Source organism: Coturnix japonica, chromosome 8, assembly GCF_001577835.2.
Source record: "Coturnix japonica isolate 7356 chromosome 8, Coturnix japonica 2.1, whole genome shotgun sequence".
Classification (NCBI taxonomy): Eukaryota; Metazoa; Chordata; class Aves; order Galliformes; family Phasianidae; genus Coturnix; species Coturnix japonica.
Window position 1 is genome coordinate 5092032 of NC_029523.1, and position 19232 is coordinate 5111263.

Below are 19232 nucleotides of genomic sequence, written 5' to 3' on the forward strand. Positions count from 1 at the left end.
CGTCCACCGAGGGGAGCAGAAGAAGTGACAAATGATAGGGGAAAGGAGGGATGAGGGGGATGTAAGGGAAAGGCGAGGAGGGTGAAATGGAAATGGAAGGGAAAGGAGAGGGAGATATGGAGTTGTGGAATGGCTAAGGTTGGAAAAGACCGCTGAGATCATCTAGTCTGACTGTAGAGTATGTATAAGGGAAGAGAAAGGAAAGGGTATGAATAAGGGAAGAGCAAGGAAAGGATATGTATAAGGGAAGAGAAAGGAAAGGGTATCTATAAGGGAAGAACAAGGAAAGGGTATGAATAAGGGAAGAGCAAGGCGATTATAAAGGAACGGTAAGGGAACTGTAAGGAAAAAATGAGAGACAGGATAGAAATGCAGGGAAAACATTAAGAAAATTATGAGGAAAGGGATGAGGAGAAGCATAAGGAAAGGGATAAGATGTAATATAAGGAAAGGGGTAAGAAAACGTGTAAGGAAAAATATAGGGACAAATGCTGAAGGAGAAAATGTAAAGAGAAGCATAAGAAAAAAATGTAAGAAAAAACATAAGGAAAATATAGGGAAGGATGAGGTGGTGTTGTGTAGGACAGAGACAGCTCTCCCTTTGTGGGCTCTCTCCTTTGGAGACCCCCAGTGTCCCCATTGCTGCCTCCATCCCCTGGGCACAGAGCCCAGTGAGGGCTATCCCAGAGCTAGGGCTGCATCCAGAGGCTGTGATGGGCACCGTGCAGGGCCAGGCTGGGGGCTGAGGGCCCTACCAGGAGCCACCCACCCACCTCGTGGGTGTCCGACCCCACACAGAGGGCAGAGCACAGGGCTGAGTGTGGGAGCAGAGAACCGAGCTGTGCACCATGTCTGGGTCATACCCACACCCGCACGCTGAACCTGGTTATGCTTTCACCCAAATTCATCTCTAACCATAAACCCAGAGGAGACTAATCTGGTGGTTCTAGGAGGGAGATCTCAACCTTCCCGTGGCAAAACCACTTTTCTGCGGGGAAAAACCTCCACTTTTGGGGCTCGGGAGGAAAGAGGACCGTGGTGCACGGTTACAGGCGGGGGGATTAAGCCCGACGTTTGGCACAGGGTTAATCTCGAGGCCGAGCGCTGCCCCACGCGTGCCCGCAGAGCATCCCCACGCGTGCCCGCTCCCCCCCGCGGCTCCACGGCGCCCACCAATGGGAGGGAGAGAGGAGGCAGACGGCTCCGTTCATTGGCCGCCTCCGTCGCATATATCATGGGGCGGCGGCGGTGGCGGGGTGAGCGTGGAGGTGGCGGCGGCCGCGGAGCGCGGCGGGACCCGGTGCGGGCTGCCCGCCGGCGGGGCCGCGCCATGGGGCGGCGGGGCCGGCACCGGGACGCCTGAGCCGCCACCGGACCGTGGGATCCGCTGCTGCCGCCTCCGCTGCTGCTGCCGCCGGTGCCGCCCGGAGCCTGGGGTAAGCCCGACGGGATGGCGGAGCTTCTCCGCTAGTGAACGGAGCGAGGATGCTCCGGTAGGGTGGGATGCTGCGTCGGACGGGGCGGATGGGTGGGAGATGTCCCCGCCTCGCTGGGTAGCTCGGTGACCTTGGGTGAGCTGTCCCGGAGAGGACGAGGGGAGACGGGAGGCTGCGTCCCACGGTTGGTGCCCGCGTTGGGTTGCGCTCTTCCCTCGGCTGGGAAGAGCAGGAGCTGCGGGCGCTCCAGGGAGGCAGCCAGCTGAGGTGCCCAACTGTACTGCCCTGCTGGGAGAACCTGGAGCAACAGCTGGCCCTCAGCGGCACGGGAAGGCTCCCAGCCCGGTGCCGCAGCGCGGGGCGAGGAGCGGGTTAGCCTATACCAGCAGCCAGCTTCCCTCCGCTCGCTGCTGGCTTTCATCATTTCCAAAGGAGCCCAAACTCCAGCCGGACTTGAGAGCAGCAACCCTCGGCGCAGCGCTGTGCCTCCCGCACAGCTACTTTCCAAGAGCCCTGTGCTTGGCCCCAAAGCGCAGCTCTGGAGCACGGGCTGGGGTTGCCGGACTGTCCCCGTCCGTGGCGCCGGAGGTGCGGGACCTGCCGGCAGGTGTCAGTGTGCCCCCTCCATCCGCAGCCGTAGGGTCTGCACCGGGCAACCCCCTGCGCTGTACTCCGGCTGGGATCGGGGGGCTGCTGAGCTCCGGGGAGCGGGAGGCTGCCCCCACACGCACCGCATGTTTTCCCCTTGCTCCTGATGCTGCCCACTCGAGTGAAGCCACTTCACGCTGTGCTCGCTCCGACAGTAGGAGAGGATGCCTCTGTATGCGTGATCCCCCCTCCTCCTCCCGGGAGCTGACTTCGGGGATGCTCGGGGCTGGGAACTCGGCCCCAGGCGGGGGAAGCAGCCGCTGTGCTGGGGGAGCTGGATTTGACACGTTGCTCTTTCAAGAGGGTTTCTGCCTGTGGGTTTGGAAGTCTCTGGTGAGCAAAGCCAGAGGGCACAACACATGGCACTGGTGTGACACAGAACGCGCAGCTGCCGTCTCCCTCGACCGCAGCCCGGGCTTCATCTCATTTGATGTCTTATGCAAATCCTGTGCTCCCCGAGTCCTGGGATTTTCTGACATTTTCCTTTACTCTCATCTTAAAGTTCCTTGCTCTAAGAAAAGCTAATAAAAGGAACCCAAATCATAATGTCTTGCAGGTTTTTAAACCAGTCTCAAGGGTGGGGGGGAGAGGCAGCGACTTACTGAAGTCATTTAGCAAGAATCTGCTCTGAGCAGTGCTGGGGATCACCAAGACTGCTGCTCAGACAGGGACAGCATGCTTAGAAGTGGCTGTCCCCATGCTTGGGATTCAGCTCCTGCATGGCCCTGGGTGGGCATGGAGCTGGTCTGACCCCACAGCACAGCAAATAGCATCGGCATGCACAGCTGAGCCCATCTGCTCCAGGCACTTAGCCTCTGCCCAGCCTCTCTAAGTGGCCTTAATTTGATAAATCTTTCCCACATTTAATAAGAAGGTGACTCAGTTAGAGTTTCATCCCCGCTAAAAGGCATCGGCAGGAGCTCGAGGCAAGCCCTCTCCTTTTGCTCCTGCATGGATGCACCTCGGCTGGTCCTGTCCCCAGGGATTCTGGAGCAGGATGTCACCCGTCTGCCAGCATCAGATACCTGGGGGCTCAGGCACATCCCCAGCCAAACCCCTTGTGAATGCTTCACGGCATGCAGGCGGCCGGATCAGTTTCTGCAGCGTGAAAGGGCAGAAATCAATGTTAATGTCCCTGACAATTAGCTAATGTCTTAATTATCGAACCCTGCTTGATTAGTGGAGGAGCGTGTTGCTCCAGAGCTTGCCTTGCTGTTGGCATCCAAGCAGGCAGGACATAGCACGGCTTGGCAGGGTGATGCTGCTGCCGGGTCCTGTGGCTTGTTCAGCTGCTAACGAGGAGCCCAGCATGCCCTCCTGCCCCTCTCTTTCTGGGTGAGAGCATCAAAAGCAGAAGTGATCCTATTGCCATCTGAGCGCTAAGGGCAGGAGGAAGCCTCAGAACATACGGGGTTTTGCAACAAGCTATTTTTTGAGATGCAGCTCATGGCAAACCCAGCAATGCATTGCATGGGTTGTTGCCTGCAGGCAGCAGAGACACAGAGGGCTGCACCAGGACCAGGCAGAGCTGGCCAGGAAATAGGCTGTGCTCCTGGGCACATCTGCCAGGGACATTTGTGCTGAAATGCCTCTTCCTTTGTGTTAAGGGTTTTTATAGGCAAGGGGGGGGAAATAATTAGCAGGCTGGAAGCTTTCCAGCTTTTGCGATGCAAACTCTAAATCATAAAAAAAAAAAGGAAGAAAAAAAGAAAAAGAAATAAAAAGAAATAAAAGAGTAGTCAGATGCTTCTCATCAAATCCCCATTCTTTTGGATCAAGGATAAGTGATTAGAAAGTTATTTCCAGCTCTAGTAGTGAGGTCAATGGGGTTACGTGCTACCAAAGAGCTGTGCTGTCCCCTGCTTCTGCAAGTACAGATTTGCACTTACGTACTTATTTTATCCTACCCACCCCTGATATGAGCAGGGTGGCTAATGATGGTGTGGGATAGCAGGTCTCTGGGATCAGCTTGGTTCCTTCACCATCATCAAGGCCAACCACCAACCTGATGCAGCAAGTCCCACCACTAACCTGTGTCCCTCAGTGCCATATCCTCAGGAATGAAAACTCTCCCACTGCTCTGGGCAGCCCATCCTAATGCTTGGTGACCCTCCCCATGAAGATATTCTACCTAATGTCCAACTGAATCTCTCACGGCACAGCTTGAGGCCATCCTGTCACTCATATATCTTATCTTTAGCCCTTAGCCTCATTGCTCTCTCTGGGTGCATTCCAGCAGCTCAGTGTCCTTGTAGCAAAAGTCCCCAAACTGAACATCAGCACTGTGTACAAGGGTTGGTCTCCCCCCTGTCCCTGCTGACTGTACTGCAGCCCATGGCAGCCCCTAACCCACCTGTGCTCTGTTGGCACCTCCGTCGGGGTTATTGCAGCTGACAAGAACTTCAGTTTTGATTCCAAATTGCCAGGGAGCCGGCTGAGAGCACGTCATCAAAGCACACCCTTAAGGGTTTAAAAATAGAAGAAAAGGGGGAAAATAATAACAATGAGTATTTAAGTGTGATGATTCATCTGCCAAAGCCCTGGTTTAGGAGAGTGTGGGGCTGGTGCGTGCTTGGCAGGGATGAGCATTGGGTGGCTCCTGCTACAGAGAATAACAGGCATATCCTGGAAGTGCTGTGAATATGGGGTCTCCAAAACCTTGTTCCTATTGACCCCTATCCCATCCCAGAGCCTGACTGCAGCTGCTGGTTTCTCCCTTTTCTTAACCAGCCTGGGGATAAGGCATGAAGCTGGCACGCAGGCAGGGTAAGCCCCAGCTCCGTCCGTTTGAAGTCTAGAGCCTTTGCTGGGCTCCAGAGATAAGCCCGGGAGCCCTCCCTGCATCCCTGCTGCCCTCCCCTCTGTGGCCCAGTTCCATATTTTTATACCCAGCATTTACATCAGCTAATGAAGAACGAGTCAGTTCTGACGTTCCTGTGCTGACTTTGAACTCCGCTCTGTTCAAAGCAGGTTTTTAGGCAACCAGCCCTTACTGCATAAGGCAAGAAACCTCTCCCTGCTCTGGCTCAGCCCTTGCACCTTGCAGCTCCTTATCACTAGCTGCCCTATGGAGCACAGCAAATGTAGGCTCTGACCCCAGGCTACTGCTGCCAGCAAACCTCCCGTGTTTCAAGATACTCAATGCAGGTGCTACCTGCCAGTAAGACCAGTAAGGTCTGAGCTGAAGATAAATGCTGGTTATCTTCCAAACACTGATGTGGACAGCCCAGCTGGGTACAGGGTATACAAGTCCATCCAACCACCTGGCACAGGCTGCCCAGGGAATTGGTGGAGTCACCATCCCTGAAGGTGTTCATGAAATGTATAGATGAGGGGACATGGCTTAGTGGGCAATATTGGTGGCAGGTGGATGGTTGGACTTGGGAGTCTCCAGGCAAGGGGCATGCATTGCATCTCTGGCAATCTGGGCAGCTTTCATCATAAAAAACATACTGTTTCTGTTATGTGATCTAAATCTCCCTTCTTTTAGTTTGAAAACATTTCTTTTTGTGCTATCACAATAGACCATGCTACAGAATCTGTTCCCTTCTTTCTTGGGTGGCTCTCCATCCTCTCCACACCATCCCCTGGTGACCTTAGTGCCACATGCAACTTACACTCATGTCACCTACCACAAGGATGCCTTGTACTCATGGTCTACCCATCATGTGGTGCCATTGCAGGGTAGGATCCATCCCCAAGGAGCGCGGCGGGGCGAGAGAATGAAGGATCCGGCTGGGCAGCAGCAGCATGGGGCAGCAGAACCTGCAGCGTGCTGACGGGCTCCCACTGATGCTCCCGTGGCCCCTGGCTCTCCTGGCCCTGAGTGTGTGCTGCGGGGCAGGCAGCGTGGCCACTGAGCAGCATGTCTCTGGCCCCGCATCCCCTTCTTCCTCATCATCTTCTTCCTCCTCCTCCTCTGGCCGAGCACCCCTCGACTGGCTCCTCACCGACCGGGGTCCCTTCTACCGAGCCCAGGAGTACGTGGATTTCATGGAGCGCTACCGGCAGGGTTTCACCACCAGGTACAGGATCTACAGGTGAGAGGCAGCAGCAGAGGTGCCGGGGATGGGGCTGGTTGAATCCAGATGGCTGATACTGGGGTTGCTCTAGGGGACCTGTTTCAGGATGCAGCACCTATACCAGGCTCTGCCAAGGGGAGATGTTTTCTTTTCATGCTTTTCACAATCCCATTCAGCAGCAAAGGCTGGGGAGGTCCCCTCAGTTCTGCCCACAACCAGCATGCAACCCCAGGCAGGTTTTGCCCCAAACCAGCAGCTATTTGCAATGCAGGTTGTGATGTGCGTGCCTAGCTGGGATTCTGCCAGGGCAAGGCTGATGCTAGAGGCCCTTGCAAGGCCCCCATGGCCCAGGAGGGGTTCATGGCACCAGAGCAAACCCTGCTGCATCCTACCAGTGAGCTGACGTCAGCAGAGGGATGGCTATGTTGTTGTGAAGCCAACACCCCAGGGAGCTCGTTTCCCCTTTCCCTGTCCCTGCATGCTGCCAAGGGATGCTCCAGGGACACTGCTAGTGACGCTGGAGGGACAGAAAGGAGAACCCTCAGGGACGGCAGCTGAATCACTCCTCCTCCAAGAAGGATAACCTCGCCTTTCCCATGGGATAAGATCAAGGGGACCAAAGGACTGGAGGCTCCCATCCCACATTTCCCTCTGCCCCAGGCTGGGAAGACAACACCATCCACAAGGAGCACCACCCCCACCCCAGCGCCACCTTTTTTGTGCTCTGAAGTCATTGTGGGAGGCAGCCGAGTGCTGCTCATGTCCAACCTTTCCTCCTTCCTCCTCTCCCTTTTCTCTTAATCAGCTCTAATTAAACTGTTGGAAAGCCACCACCTGGTGTTAATTAGAGCAAAAAGCTGAATATTAGGCTGAAATTGGCCACATGATATTTGTGGGGCTGTTGTTTGAGGCAGAAGCAGGATGAGGAGCTCAAGGAGGATATATACAAAACATCACCCCACGCCACAACATCCCACTGTCCTCCATCCCACCATGATCCCACCATCCTGGTGGCCAGCCCTCTGCACTACAAGAGCCCAATAGCAAATGAGTAAGGCTGGATCCTGCCCCACTCTGAGCTACTCAAGCTTCCAGTGGGGACTAGCACCAGAGTTCCACATCCTAATAGTGCCGTGCCCACCATCTCCAGCACCCTCACCCCATCCACTTCCTCCACCTCCAGCTTCATAGATAACACTGTTATCATCCACAGCTGTACACACCCAGACAATGAATTTCTACCTGTATCCATAGGGATGGCGATCAAAGATAGGTGAAGCCAGCAGGATGGAAGAGGTGACATCAGTGCCACCTGGAGACCTCTGATGCATACAGCTCATTATAACCATCAGTGGTTTAGAGACTGATGAAGCCTCGTCACAGGGCATCCTTTTCCCCATCCATCTCCAGGCTCTGACCATCACTTTTCTCCTTCATGCTGCAGGGAGTTTGCACGCTGGAAGGTGAACAACCTGGCCTTGGAGAGGAAGGACTTCTTCAGCTTACCACTGCCCCTCGCCCCTGAATTCATCCGCAACATCCGTTTACTGGGGCGCCGGCCCAGCCTGCAGCAGGTCACTGACAGCATCATCAAGAAATATGGGACACACTTCTTGCTGGCCGCCACGCTGGGAGGTGAGCTGGGGACAGAAAGAAGATGGGTTTGGGGGAAGAAATATGACCAAGAAGGGGACACATGATGTGCCCCTGCAGGAGAGGAGTCCCTGACCATTTTTGTGGACAAGCGCAAGCTGAGCCATCGGGCAGAGCTGTCGGGTGCTGGGAACAGCTCAGCGGTGTCACTGGAGACGCTGCACCAGCTGGCAGCCTCCTACTTCATCGACCGTGAGAGCACGCTGCGCCGGCTGCACCACATCCAGATCGCCACAGCTGCCATCAAGGTAGGCAAGGGGGCAGTGAGTGGGAGACAGTGGGTGGGCAGTGTAGCCTAGCAGGGATGGTAGTGAGGCAGGACAGGGCAGGGTGAGCCCAGATAAGTGTGCACATCCACATTATTTATGGGAAACTGGGCACGCTAATGAAGGCGCATTTTTCAGCAGGCTGGAGGCCGGGCTGTTGGCTGTCAACAAGCCAATTAGCAGGCAATTATTTCTCCTCTCCAAGCTGCTGCAGCGTTGCCTTCATAGCTAGGAGCTGTCTGCAGCCCCTCTGTGCATAGTGGTATGCATCCCCTCCTGTGTCCCTCACCATCTGCGGTCCCAACCAGGTGACAGAAACACGGACGGGGCCGCTGGGCTGCAGCAATTATGACAACCTGGACTCGGTGAGCTCAGTGCTGGTGCAGAGCCCAGAGAACAAGGTGCAGCTGCAAGGTAGGAACCATACCACAGGGATGGCAGAAGGGCCACCAAGGATGCACGTGGGTTGGGGGGTGCTGGGTCGGGCTGCTGCTTTAGAGATAAATAAACCAAAGTTGGGCAGGGAGGAGATCCGTCTCCTTTGCCAAGAGGAGCTGTGATCAATGGAGAATCCAGACAGGTGGCTCTCTGCCAATGGATGTGAGCATCCAGGTGGTCTGGGAGAGGCCCAAGGGGGTCCAGCTGGGGGTGCTGAACCCCCTGAGCTCCTTCTCACCTGCAGGGCTGCAGACGGTGCTGCCCCATCACCTGAGGGAGCGTTTCGTGGCGGCCGCCCTGAGCTACATCGCCTGCAGCTCAGTTGGGGAGCTGGTGTGCCGCCGGAGCGACTGCCACTGCCAATGCCAGCCCACCTTCCCCCACTGCAACTGCCCTGAGGCCGACATCCAGGCACTCGAGGGCAACTTGGTCCAGCTCCAGCGTGCCTGGGACAGCCACCACAACCAGTTTGAGGAGTCAGGTAAGGATGAGAGATACCGTGCCAGGTGCTATATCCTAGCTCCAAAAGCATCTCCTTGCCCATACCCTCCTCTTGCAGTAGGTCAGGTTAGTGCACGTGGCTCATAAGCATCCGTGAGTGCTCAGAGGCTGTGGAGCATGGTCCAGACAAGTAGTCTCATAGCTAGCACATAAGATGGGTCTTGCCATGAGGATCAAAGAGCCCATAGGCATTTTTTTAAATGGAAAGCAACAACTGATGACACCAGGTTCTCTGACTTGGCATCTGTCTCCCCACAGAGGAGTTTCAGGCACTGGTGAAAAGGCTCCCAGGGGATCGCTTCCTGAACAGGACAGCCATCTCCCATTTCTGGGCCATGGACCTGGACATTCAACACCGCTACCAGCAGCTCGGCACCAGCCTGAAGTTGCTCTCCAGGAAAACCCACCACATCATCCGAAGGCTCTTCAACCTCAGCAAACGCTGCCACCGACAACCCCGCTTCAAGCTGCCAAAGGAGAGGTAGGATGCCACAGCCCCATGCCGCAGGTTGGAGCCCCAAGGGAGCTCAGTCCTATGGTCTGTCTCCCCCTGGGGCTCGAGGAGCTCCCAGCTTGCTGGAGGGAAGCCTGAGGACAGCTTTGCCACCTGGGGATGCAGTCCTCGCAGGTTGAGTTCAAGCCTGGAATTGGAAAACAAGGGTTGGTTCAGTGGGAGACACCAGTAGCGTTGTGTGACCCCCCCAGAAATGAACCCAAGTTGGGTTTTTACTCCAGCCCTGAAACTGTCTGAGGACTGTTCAGTCCAGGAGACCCTACAACAAGCTGAAAGGAGAACAGAGCCAGCCCCTAGGGGCGTGGTGGGGATGGTTGGACTAATTGATTTTAGTGGTCTTTTCCAACCTTAATGATTCCATCCTAAGCAACTTTCCTACCATTTTCCTTCTCTCCTAGGCCACTTCATTACTGGTGGGGCCGCGCTCAGTCACTCCTCTACTGTGGTGAGACGACAGTGCCTGGGACCTTCCTGGAAGAAAGCCACAGCTGCACATGCCCCTCAGAGCAGCCCTCTTGCCAAGGGGCCATCCCGTGTGCCTTGGGTGAGGGGCCAGCCTGTGCCAGCTGTGCCGAGGACAACAGCACTCGCTGTGGGACCTGCAACCACGGCTATGTGCTGGCCCAGGGCTTCTGCCGACCTGAGGTGGCCGACTCACTGGAGCACTACCTGGGACTGGAGACAGACCTGCAGGACCTGGAGCTCAAGTACCTCCTGCAGAAGCGGGACAGCCGCATCGAGGTGCACTCCATCTTCATCAGCAACGACATGCGCCTGGGGAGCTGGTTTGACCCGTCCTGGAGGAAGCGCATGCTCCTCACTCTGAAAAGCAACAAGTACAAGCCAGGACTGGTTCATGTGATGCTGGCCCTTTCCTTGCAAATCTGCCTCACCAAGAACAGCACGCTGGAGCCTGTCATGGCCATCTATGTCAACCCCTTTGGGGGAAGCCACTCGGAGAGCTGGTTCATGCCTGTTAACGAGGGCAGCTTCCCCGACTGGGAAAGGACTAATGTGGATGCCTCTGCCCAGTGCCAAAACTGGACACTCACTTTGGGCAACAAGTGGAAGACCTTCTTTGAAACAGTCCATGTCTACTTACGGAGCCGCATCAAGTCTCTGGACGATAGCTCCAATGAGACCATCTACTACGAGCCCTTGGAGATGACAGATCCCTCCAAGAACCTGGGCTACATGAAGATCAACAGCCTGCAGGTCTTTGGCTACAGCCTGCCCTTTGAACCAGATGCCATTCGCGACCTGATTCTGCAGCTGGACTATCCCTACACACAAGGATCACAGGCTTCAGCCATGCTGCAGCTGGTGGAGATCCGGGACCGGGTGAACAGGCTGTCACCCCCTGGCAAAACCCGCCTCGACCTCTTCACCTGCCTGCTTCGCCACAGGCTCAAGCTGGCCAACAACGAGGTGGCCAGGATTCAGTCCTCCCTGCGGGCCTTCAACGCGCGGCTGCCCAATGCAGTAGAGCAGGAGATGGGCAAGCTGTGCAGCTAGCAGCTGGGCCACTTGCATCACAGAGTGAGAGGGCCTGGTGAAAAGACTCCCCTGGAAAGAAGAAAAAAAACAAAGTTAAAAAGCACTCCAAAAAGAATGAAATCAAGGCCTTACCTTCACGCCAACTACGTGCTTCCACAGTACACCCAGCCACCGGCCATAAAGATGCAGGGCTCAAGCCAGGGGGAGTGAGCACAGGATGGCTCCATGCACGGGGACATTACCAGCACGGCCACCTCTTCTGTTTGGGGACATGTGCTGGTGGCCCCACCGGAGCAAACAGCCCAATGCCACGAGGGCTCCCCGGTGCCTGCCATCGATTCCTCCAGCAGCACTCCAGTTTTTTAGTCTTTTTAAGATGAGTTTCTACAGATGCCTTTGCTTTCACGTTGCATTCTTCCCATGGCTGCATCCTCACAGGTAGCACTGGGGGAAAGCACATGATGGGCAGAGCTGAGTCATCACTCCCTTAAGTGTGGGCAGGGACCTGGCATCTGCCCCACAACGCTGCTGTTATGGACACTAGTGGAGACCTCTGGGCCTCTTCTCCTTACAGAGAAATGGAAACAAAAAGGAGGAAAGAAAAAGATGAAAAGAAAAATGTTTTATTTATGTATTTATTCGGTTAGTTTGGGGGGGTTTTTTTTAAGCTTATCTATTTGAGGAGGATCGTTTCTTGTTGGTGGCTCCAGCTGAGAGACATCTTAGTAAAATGTATCTGTTTAATATATTTTTTAAAAAACGCCCTTTTTTTTTTGAGCAAAAGAACAACCAAAAATAACTGAGAAAAAAAAAAAAATAAGAACAAGAATGATGTCATCCCTGGCCCTGGCTTTTCCATTGCTGTGCTGGGGGGTGGTGAGGAGGCTCCAGCACTGCGTGCTCTCTGTTTCCTGCTCTATCATGCAAAGCTGGCACTGAGCAAAGCCTCATGAGACAAGAGGTGTAGACAAGGAGCACACCCCATGCTAGCCAGCCATCTGCCCCCTGTCAGTGGCTTCATTAACACAGAAGGGTACTTAGGGTTCTTAAGTGGCCCATTAAGGCCATCTGTGACACAACACACCCACATGGGCATACCAGAAACGAGCATTAGGAGCTTTGCTTGGTGCCCTTCCACTGTAGTATGGGAAGGGATGGGAAGTCACTGAATCACCCTTTCAGTCATGTGGTTGACAGATATCTTTGATGTATCCTTCCTTATTATTATTATTCCTTATTTGGAGGCTGCTCCAAACCTGTGGCATCCTTGTTGCTCTCCACATTCATCACTCCCTTAGAAAGGGCATGAAACAAAGTACAACCCACCCTGGGCAGTCCCAGAGCTGCTTCATCTGTCTATCAGCTAGACCCAATGCAGACACCAAGGGCACCTCTGCATCTACTTCATGGGGCCTTCAAAAGACTACATCAGACCAACATCCCCAACAACCCTGCAGAGTGGAAAAGCACTGCCTCCCATAGCAGCCCCATTGCTCAGGGTGATCATCACATCTCTGCCACACTCTCCCCAGCTGCTAAAACTTTGCTGGGATGCCACAAGAACATAGCAACTTGAGCTCATCCATTCTGCTGCTGCTCCATCCTCAGGCTGGATAGATAAAGAGATAAGTGGGAGGAAAACAAAACCAGGGTAGATAGGAAGACAAGTGGGAGGAAAATAAAAGTGGGATAGATAAACAATGCTATTTATATTCTCTGTCTAATCTATCAATCTATCAGGCAGCCTACTGTGCTTGTAGCATCCCTCAATCTGTCACCTGGACTTCTGCTTTCTGCACAGCTGGCTTCCTTTGCCTGTGCCTCCCGGTCCTAAAAGGAAAAAAAAAAAATGAGGCATTTAAATAACACAGGGGAAGTGAAAGCCATCCTCTCTGTGTCACAGCTCCCCATGCCTTGCTGGGGATGAGTGAGGAAGGTGGTGTGGGTGTCCTGCTAAGGGGCACCTGCAGAACTGGAGGGGTTTTGGTAACATGCCTCACCTCAAGGATCTGACAGAGTTTGTGACTTGGTCTCTGGTGCTCCCTGGGTAAACAGGCTGATGCTCAGGTGCATCTCCCCATCATCAATCACGATGAGTGTCAAGCTAATGATCCTCTGCTCCCATTCTTTGTGTTCTCTAGGCACTGAATCTCTTACACAGTCACATATGCCCAAGTTGCTCAAACACAAACCCAAGAAGCAGCACACTGAGGCACCATTCTCCCTCCCCACCAGTCTCAAAGTGCCACCACTGCCCCAATATCACTGCAAGAACCCCTGGAGGCTGGGACCCCACATCCAGCTCTGGAAGTTTCATTTCAAACCCACCAGCTTCTTAAAATATTTAATGTTTGGGGCTCTCTCTACCTGTGCACCAGGTTGTGAGCCTCTGCATTTATACTCTTTGCAAAGCTACTCTTCACATCAGGAAATGCCAGAATCCCAAGCGTTGGCCTCAGGGTGTTACCACAAGGCTGTTTCCCTGCCCATACAAATGCTTAGCTCAAACAGCTCCAGCAGCATCCGCAGAGCCCAGAGGCGAGATCGAGCCTTGCAGCTCCTTTTTCAGTTCTGTCTGCTTTCCCCTCCCCCCATTCCCCCATCTCCTGACAAGCTCAGAAGTGCAGTCGAGGTGGCAAATTAGCACCAGAGCCTCGTTAATTGGCAGGCAGGAGCCTTCCCCTGCTGTTTGGGCTGTCATCAGCTGCTCCAGCACATTTCCAGTTTCTCTCTTTAGGTCTATTTTCTCCCCTTTCCGATAGTTTTCCCCCTTGATCCATCTCACTGCCATCACTTTCAAAGCTCTCGAGGGCTCTCATCCGCCCACACTGCACTCCCTGGGGTTCCCTCTCTGCAGAAGCTCCATGGGGCCGTGGCAAATGGCCACTTCTGACAGAATGGGGATTAGTGGCCCTTGAGATGATGACGTTGATGACCTCAGTGGCTTCTTCCTCCCACTCCCACCACCTGTTGGGACCTCTTGAGAAGACAGTAGGGGAGGTGGTGGGCAGAAGGAGCCATGCTCCTTCACAAGGAACTGAAGATGTAGATCCAGCATGCAGGAACTTCTGTGTTTGTGTTCTGTCACTTTTGTGTTCTTTGTCCAGAGCTTTCTGTACTCTCCTAGAGTCCCATAGTCTCTCCTTCAATGAGCAGCTGTGGAGGATAAGGAGGGATGTGGCAGTGTCAGCCACCAGTCCTGCATGTGGTAGAGCATCCCCTGACCCACAGCCCATTGCAGAATTGCTTTTCCCTCCTCCAGTCTCAACTGCCATCATACCCTAAAATACATATGTAGGCTCTGAGCACCCACCCAATCAACAATGGGTAGATGGTTGGACCAGATGACCTTAGAGGCCTTTCCCAACCTTTAAGGTTCTATGACTCTAACCCTGCCACCTTCCAACAGCCATGGGCACATACACACTTGTAGGTGACTAACCTAGGTTACCCACCTCCATCCATCCAGGACATTTACACAAGGGGTGACAGCAACCCTTGCACAATCCCCACCTCAAGATGCACTCAAGCATTGGGACGCTGCAGCTTTCCTTCAAATAACACCCCCAGGATCCTGAACCACACCAGCATCCCTACCTGTGCCATAAGAGCTGATGAGCAGCACATCACAAGTGCCACCACAGCCAGCACCATCAGCACAGCTACATCCCAACTTACATCATTGGGCTGACTCCTGACTTTGCTCCCAGGGGACTTCCCATGAGTTCATGGCTCTGCTCCTGGACCAGAGGCTAAGACCACAAGTGATTTAGCAAAGAGCTTGCTGCAAGACAAAGGCATGCAGAAAAACACCCTGAGCTGTCTCTAATCTTGTCATTGCTGGAGCCAGTGAGGGACCTGAGGGGGATCGTGGTGACACATCTCAGAGCACACTGCTGCCCAGGGATGCTGCATAGGCCAGGTTTGCTTTTAAAAGCACTTTCACAGCCTGCAGGCAGGAAGGCATAAACCCTCTGAGCCAACTGCCCAACAAATCCATGGCGCTTACTGTATCCCCATGACAAGTTGCTACTACATCCCTGTGACAGGTTACAGCACCATCCAGCTGAGCAGACACACTGAGTTTTGACTCACTTCTACACCAAAATTCAGCTCAACATGTAGTTTGGTGGCGTAGATGAGCTTCCCTCTTAGCCCTGCAGCTCCAGACAGGAACATGATAGAATGAGAGGGAACGGATTCAAACTGCACCAGGAAATGTTTAGATTGGATATTAGGAAACATTTCTCCTCCAAAAAGAGTGGTGAAGCACCAAGATGGGCTGCTCAGAGAGGTGGTGTGGTCACTGTGTCTGGAGCTGTTCAAGAACTATAGACATGTGGCACTGAGGGCTGCGGTCAGTGAGCATAATGAGATGGGTTGGAACTGGACTTGGGATCTTAAGAGGTCTTCTACAACCTTAATGACTCTTATTCCTTGTCTAGGCTTTCCCAGTATTATGGGTCAGGAAAACAAGATGGGAGCTGATGAGCAAAGGCTCTTTCTCCCCCTCACCCCATAGCCCAGTTTGTAGCTGGAGAGCAAAAGCAGAGAGCCCACACCACACAAGGTTTACATCCCTGGTTAGTAGCACACCAGGACATTGTTCTTCCAATCTAATTTCTAGAGGTTTTTTTGCTGACATAACACTCCAAAAAAAAAAAACAAAAAAACAAAAAAACAAAAAAACCCCACAACATATAATGCCTATAAAATGCAATAAATCTGGGAGTAGAGATGCCTAGAGCCTGTCTGCTCCACTATGTCCTCCTCAGCCCCACAGAGCTCCAGCACAACCAGACTTCCCTTCCTGCCAGGAGTCAGCAGTGGCACTGGGAGCAACACTCTCAGGAAGGCTCCTGGGGGAACAGACACAGTGATTACCCAAATTGCTTCCTAATAGCTTTTATCTCCTAATTTCTACTTTGTCAAGTGTTAAAATCCATTAATAACCAAGAGACCATATGGAAAAACATTTAACATCCCAGCTGCCAAGAGCTCCCACCTCTGTCACGCTCCAGCAAGGTTGAGAGGAAAAAAATAATAATAAATGAATGATTATTTTTTTAATCCCAAACCCAGCTGGACCTGCACACATATTTACTGATTAGCAATGATTGGGAAAACCCATGCATGAAGCTGGGGACCCCACACTTCCCAGCCAGGCCGTGTTGAAGTTCCTTGCAAACATTTCAAGTTAGAAGATGAAAATAGAATCCCTTATCCCAAGGAGAGTATGTTGCCTGGGAAACCAGGGATATAGGGGCACAGGTCAGGCTGGATGCTCAGGGCTTGCTTTAAGGCCAAGGGCATTGCTGGAAGAAGGCAGGCACTAGGAAAACATTGAAGTATAGCAGTTGGTGCCACAGACTACGTCCAGGCAACTGCAGGGGTCTTGCCCCCCTAAAAATGGTAATTGGTTACTGGGGTGGTAAGTAAGGTCACAAAGAGAAACACACCCAGACGTGTACAGTCCATAAAACTACAGTCTGTTTCCCCTCTAATTGGTAATAAATGTAAATGTTTAGTTATGCCTGGCTTGGGAGCTATGAAAAGCACATCTGGCTGGCTGGCTCTCCTGCCTGCCATCTGTGGAGCAAAGGGAAGGACAGCGCCTGCGCACCTGAGATCGGGAATGGCCCAGGAGCAGGAGGTGGACAAGAGAAGGATGAAGGGGAGATGGCTGGCACGTAGTCTGCACTCTACCCTCACCCAACCCACTGCAGTGCCACCAGCACTAGCTCTGCCAGACCCACACCAAGCACACCTTGAGATCCTGGAGAGTCAAAAGCTTTCCTCCTCCTCTTCGCTCTTATTCTAAAAGCACTACCTCTCACTTCCATGCAGGTTTTTCCTCAAAGCTGCATATCCTGGACTGTCCCTGAAGAGTTCAAGCCAGCCCCTCCCCTTGCCTTGATCAAGGCTGAAGCCTGAAATCCAAGAGCATTGATCAAAGCCATTTCTCTGGGTGAGATTTGCTGGCAAGGAACAGCATCTGCTGGCACCAAGCTGGTCTGGATGCTCATGGGAACACTGTAATGAATATTCACATGGAAAAAAAAGTGGCCATGCTGGTGTGAGGTATAGAGGACCTCATAGATCAGCGAGCTGAAAGGGTTTCCACTGATCCACAAAGGCATAACCTACCCCAGGTAGGAGGGATGCAACCTCTTCCCAAAATGCATAGGATATTCTGCTTTGGAGTGCTTCTCTATCTACTGCGGAGCTGTTGCTGTTGCTAATGTTCCTTAAGAGCACCCAGAGCCTGGCCTGCTTCGTGTTTAAATGGTGGCCAGGCATCTACCTCACACAGAAGGAAAAGAAGGATGGAGAAGGGGAGGGTGGGGTGAAGGTGCAGAGTGGTGTCTTGTTGGGACAGAGGCGACAAAACCACTCCTTCTCCATGCACCTAGATTCTAAAGCAGGGACCTTCACACCAAAGAAGCCCCATTGGGAGATTCATTCAACCTTGCAGACACAGAGCTCTCCAGAAGTCACATCAGCCCTCACACCATCTTCTTGTTCACCCCAGCCAGCAGAACCCAGCCCTGGGGGGGGTTCCCACCAGCTCCATCTCTCAGAGCTGCTGTGCCAAGGTTCCCAGGGTTGGGCCATTAGCTGAAGCAACGTCCAGCACATCCAAGACAGTCACACCAGCAGAAAGATGGCCAGAGCTTGGCCATCCCCCACTAAAGCCAGCAGTGACACGTGCGCAGTGCTCCTGGCAGCCTCTGAGCTGCTACAGCAGCTGGCTTTGAGCACTTTTCATCTAATTCAATGAAAATGAGCTGTTTGAGTGAATGAAGATAATTTAATAATGAATAGCTCCAACTTATCGGAGAAGCTCTCTCTGTTCCTGCCTGACAGTCGCTGCCTCTAAGTGCAATTTAATAAGGGAATCACCATCAGTCAGGCCTGTGGTTGGAAATCTGCACTCGGGGAAAAAGCTCTGCACTCCCTAAAAGCTGGGGATGCTTCTTGAAGAGCCTAAAATCCGTAATAAAAATAAAGAGAGCAAGAGGAGGGAAGAAAATCAGCACATCTTCAGAGACAAAATATAACGAAAAACAAGCTCCAGCTCGAGGGGTGCTCTAAGATATGACAGGCAGCAATGAAGGCTGTGAGGGGAGGGGATGCTGTGTGAGCTGCAGAAGAGACTGCAGGCTGCGGAAAGCAGCAGGGCCACTGGGAGGGTTTCAAGGCATGAGGGTGCTGCTCTGCTTTCTGCCACCCCACATGCCACTGCCCCCAGCTGGCATACCACATGCTGCTGCAGGAACAGGGACATGCCATCCAGCCAAGCTCAGACAGGACCTGCAGCACCAATGCTGAGGGCTCTGATGCTCCTCAGCACATGGAAATGCACACTGAGTCAGTCTGCTCCTGCAGAACACCCTTGCCGGGGGGACAGAAGGAATCTGCATTCCATTGAGCATCAACCCAGGCAGCAGGGGTCTCATTTTGCCTGCTACTGGGGCTGTCAGCACAGGGATGCTAGTCACAGGAATTCCTGCTGACACTTACCGGTGCTGGGTGCTTAATTATTAATTGCATTTCCAGTAGCAACTGTTGCTCACACTGATGGAGCTGGACAAAACATCACAAGCAATTAGCAACCCCTCCACTCTGTTTTGCCAGTACCTTGCTTAACGTCCCACTCACATCCTCCTCTGATGGCTGCAGAGGGAGGAGGAACCCATTGGTATCCCCTCTGCTCTGGGCAGCCTGCACCCACCATGCCTGCCCCATGGCTTTGGATTCATTGCAAGTCCTCCCTTAGGGACAAAGTGCCCCTTTTAGTGATGATGGGCATCACCTGTAGCACAGAGCAGAGCCATTTTGGGGCCAAGCTTCAGCCACAGCTCAGGTGTTGGACCAAATTAATTTTTATCATAACCAAAGTGACTGGTCAGTAGTCTCCAACCAGGCTTTTCCTCGTTATGGAGACAGTTTCATAGCGAGAGCAATTTGGGGAGCTTATTTTCCACTTCATTGAGTGCCATGTTACTGCAAATGAATATATTCCTTGGTTGGTGTGATGGAAAATACAGCTGTAAACGCTTTCTGCTTCATTTGGATAAAGAGCTCTGGATAGGACTAAATATAAAGAGAATTTAAATGCTGTACTTCATTAAAAAAGTTGTTCCCCATTCTCTTTCTTCCTGAAAACACGGGGCTGGGAGCAGAGAGAGCAGCAGAAGGGTTTAAATTTACATCAGTGTAATGCTAACAGAACCAGTCACTGTATGCCCTGATT

At 53.0% G+C, this 19232-nt stretch overlaps 1 protein-coding gene across 1 annotated transcript; it reads left to right on the forward strand.

Annotated features, from left to right (window-relative positions):
• The first annotated feature begins 1311 nt into the window (after positions 1-1311).
• On the forward strand, positions 1312-11723 carry BRINP2 (BMP/retinoic acid inducible neural specific 2). Its single transcript, XM_015869805.2, has 8 exons — positions 1312-1436; positions 5768-6124; positions 7551-7741; positions 7820-8007; positions 8334-8439; positions 8708-8944; positions 9223-9445; positions 9877-11723. Exons 2-8 carry the CDS (start codon positions 5835-5837, stop codon positions 10991-10993), a joined length of 2352 nt encoding a protein of 783 aa, XP_015725291.1. The 5' UTR covers positions 1312-1436; positions 5768-5834; the 3' UTR covers positions 10994-11723.
• The last annotated feature ends 7509 nt before the right edge of the window (positions 11724-19232 follow it).

What these genes read in the sequence shown, in the direction of transcription:
- BRINP2 (XM_015869805.2), top strand. Translation starts at nt 5,835, where the DNA reads ATGGGGCAGCAGAACCTGCAGCGTGCTGACGGGCTCCCACTGATGCTC. An exon ending in ACCAGGTACAGGATCTACAG is followed by an intron (nt 6,125 to 7,550) that starts GTGAGAGGCAGC and finishes TTCATGCTGCAG; the next exon opens with GGAGTTTGCACGCTGGAAGG. An exon ending in TTCAAGCTGCCAAAGGAGAG is followed by an intron (nt 9,446 to 9,876) that starts GTAGGATGCCAC and finishes CTTCTCTCCTAG; the next exon opens with GCCACTTCATTACTGGTGGG.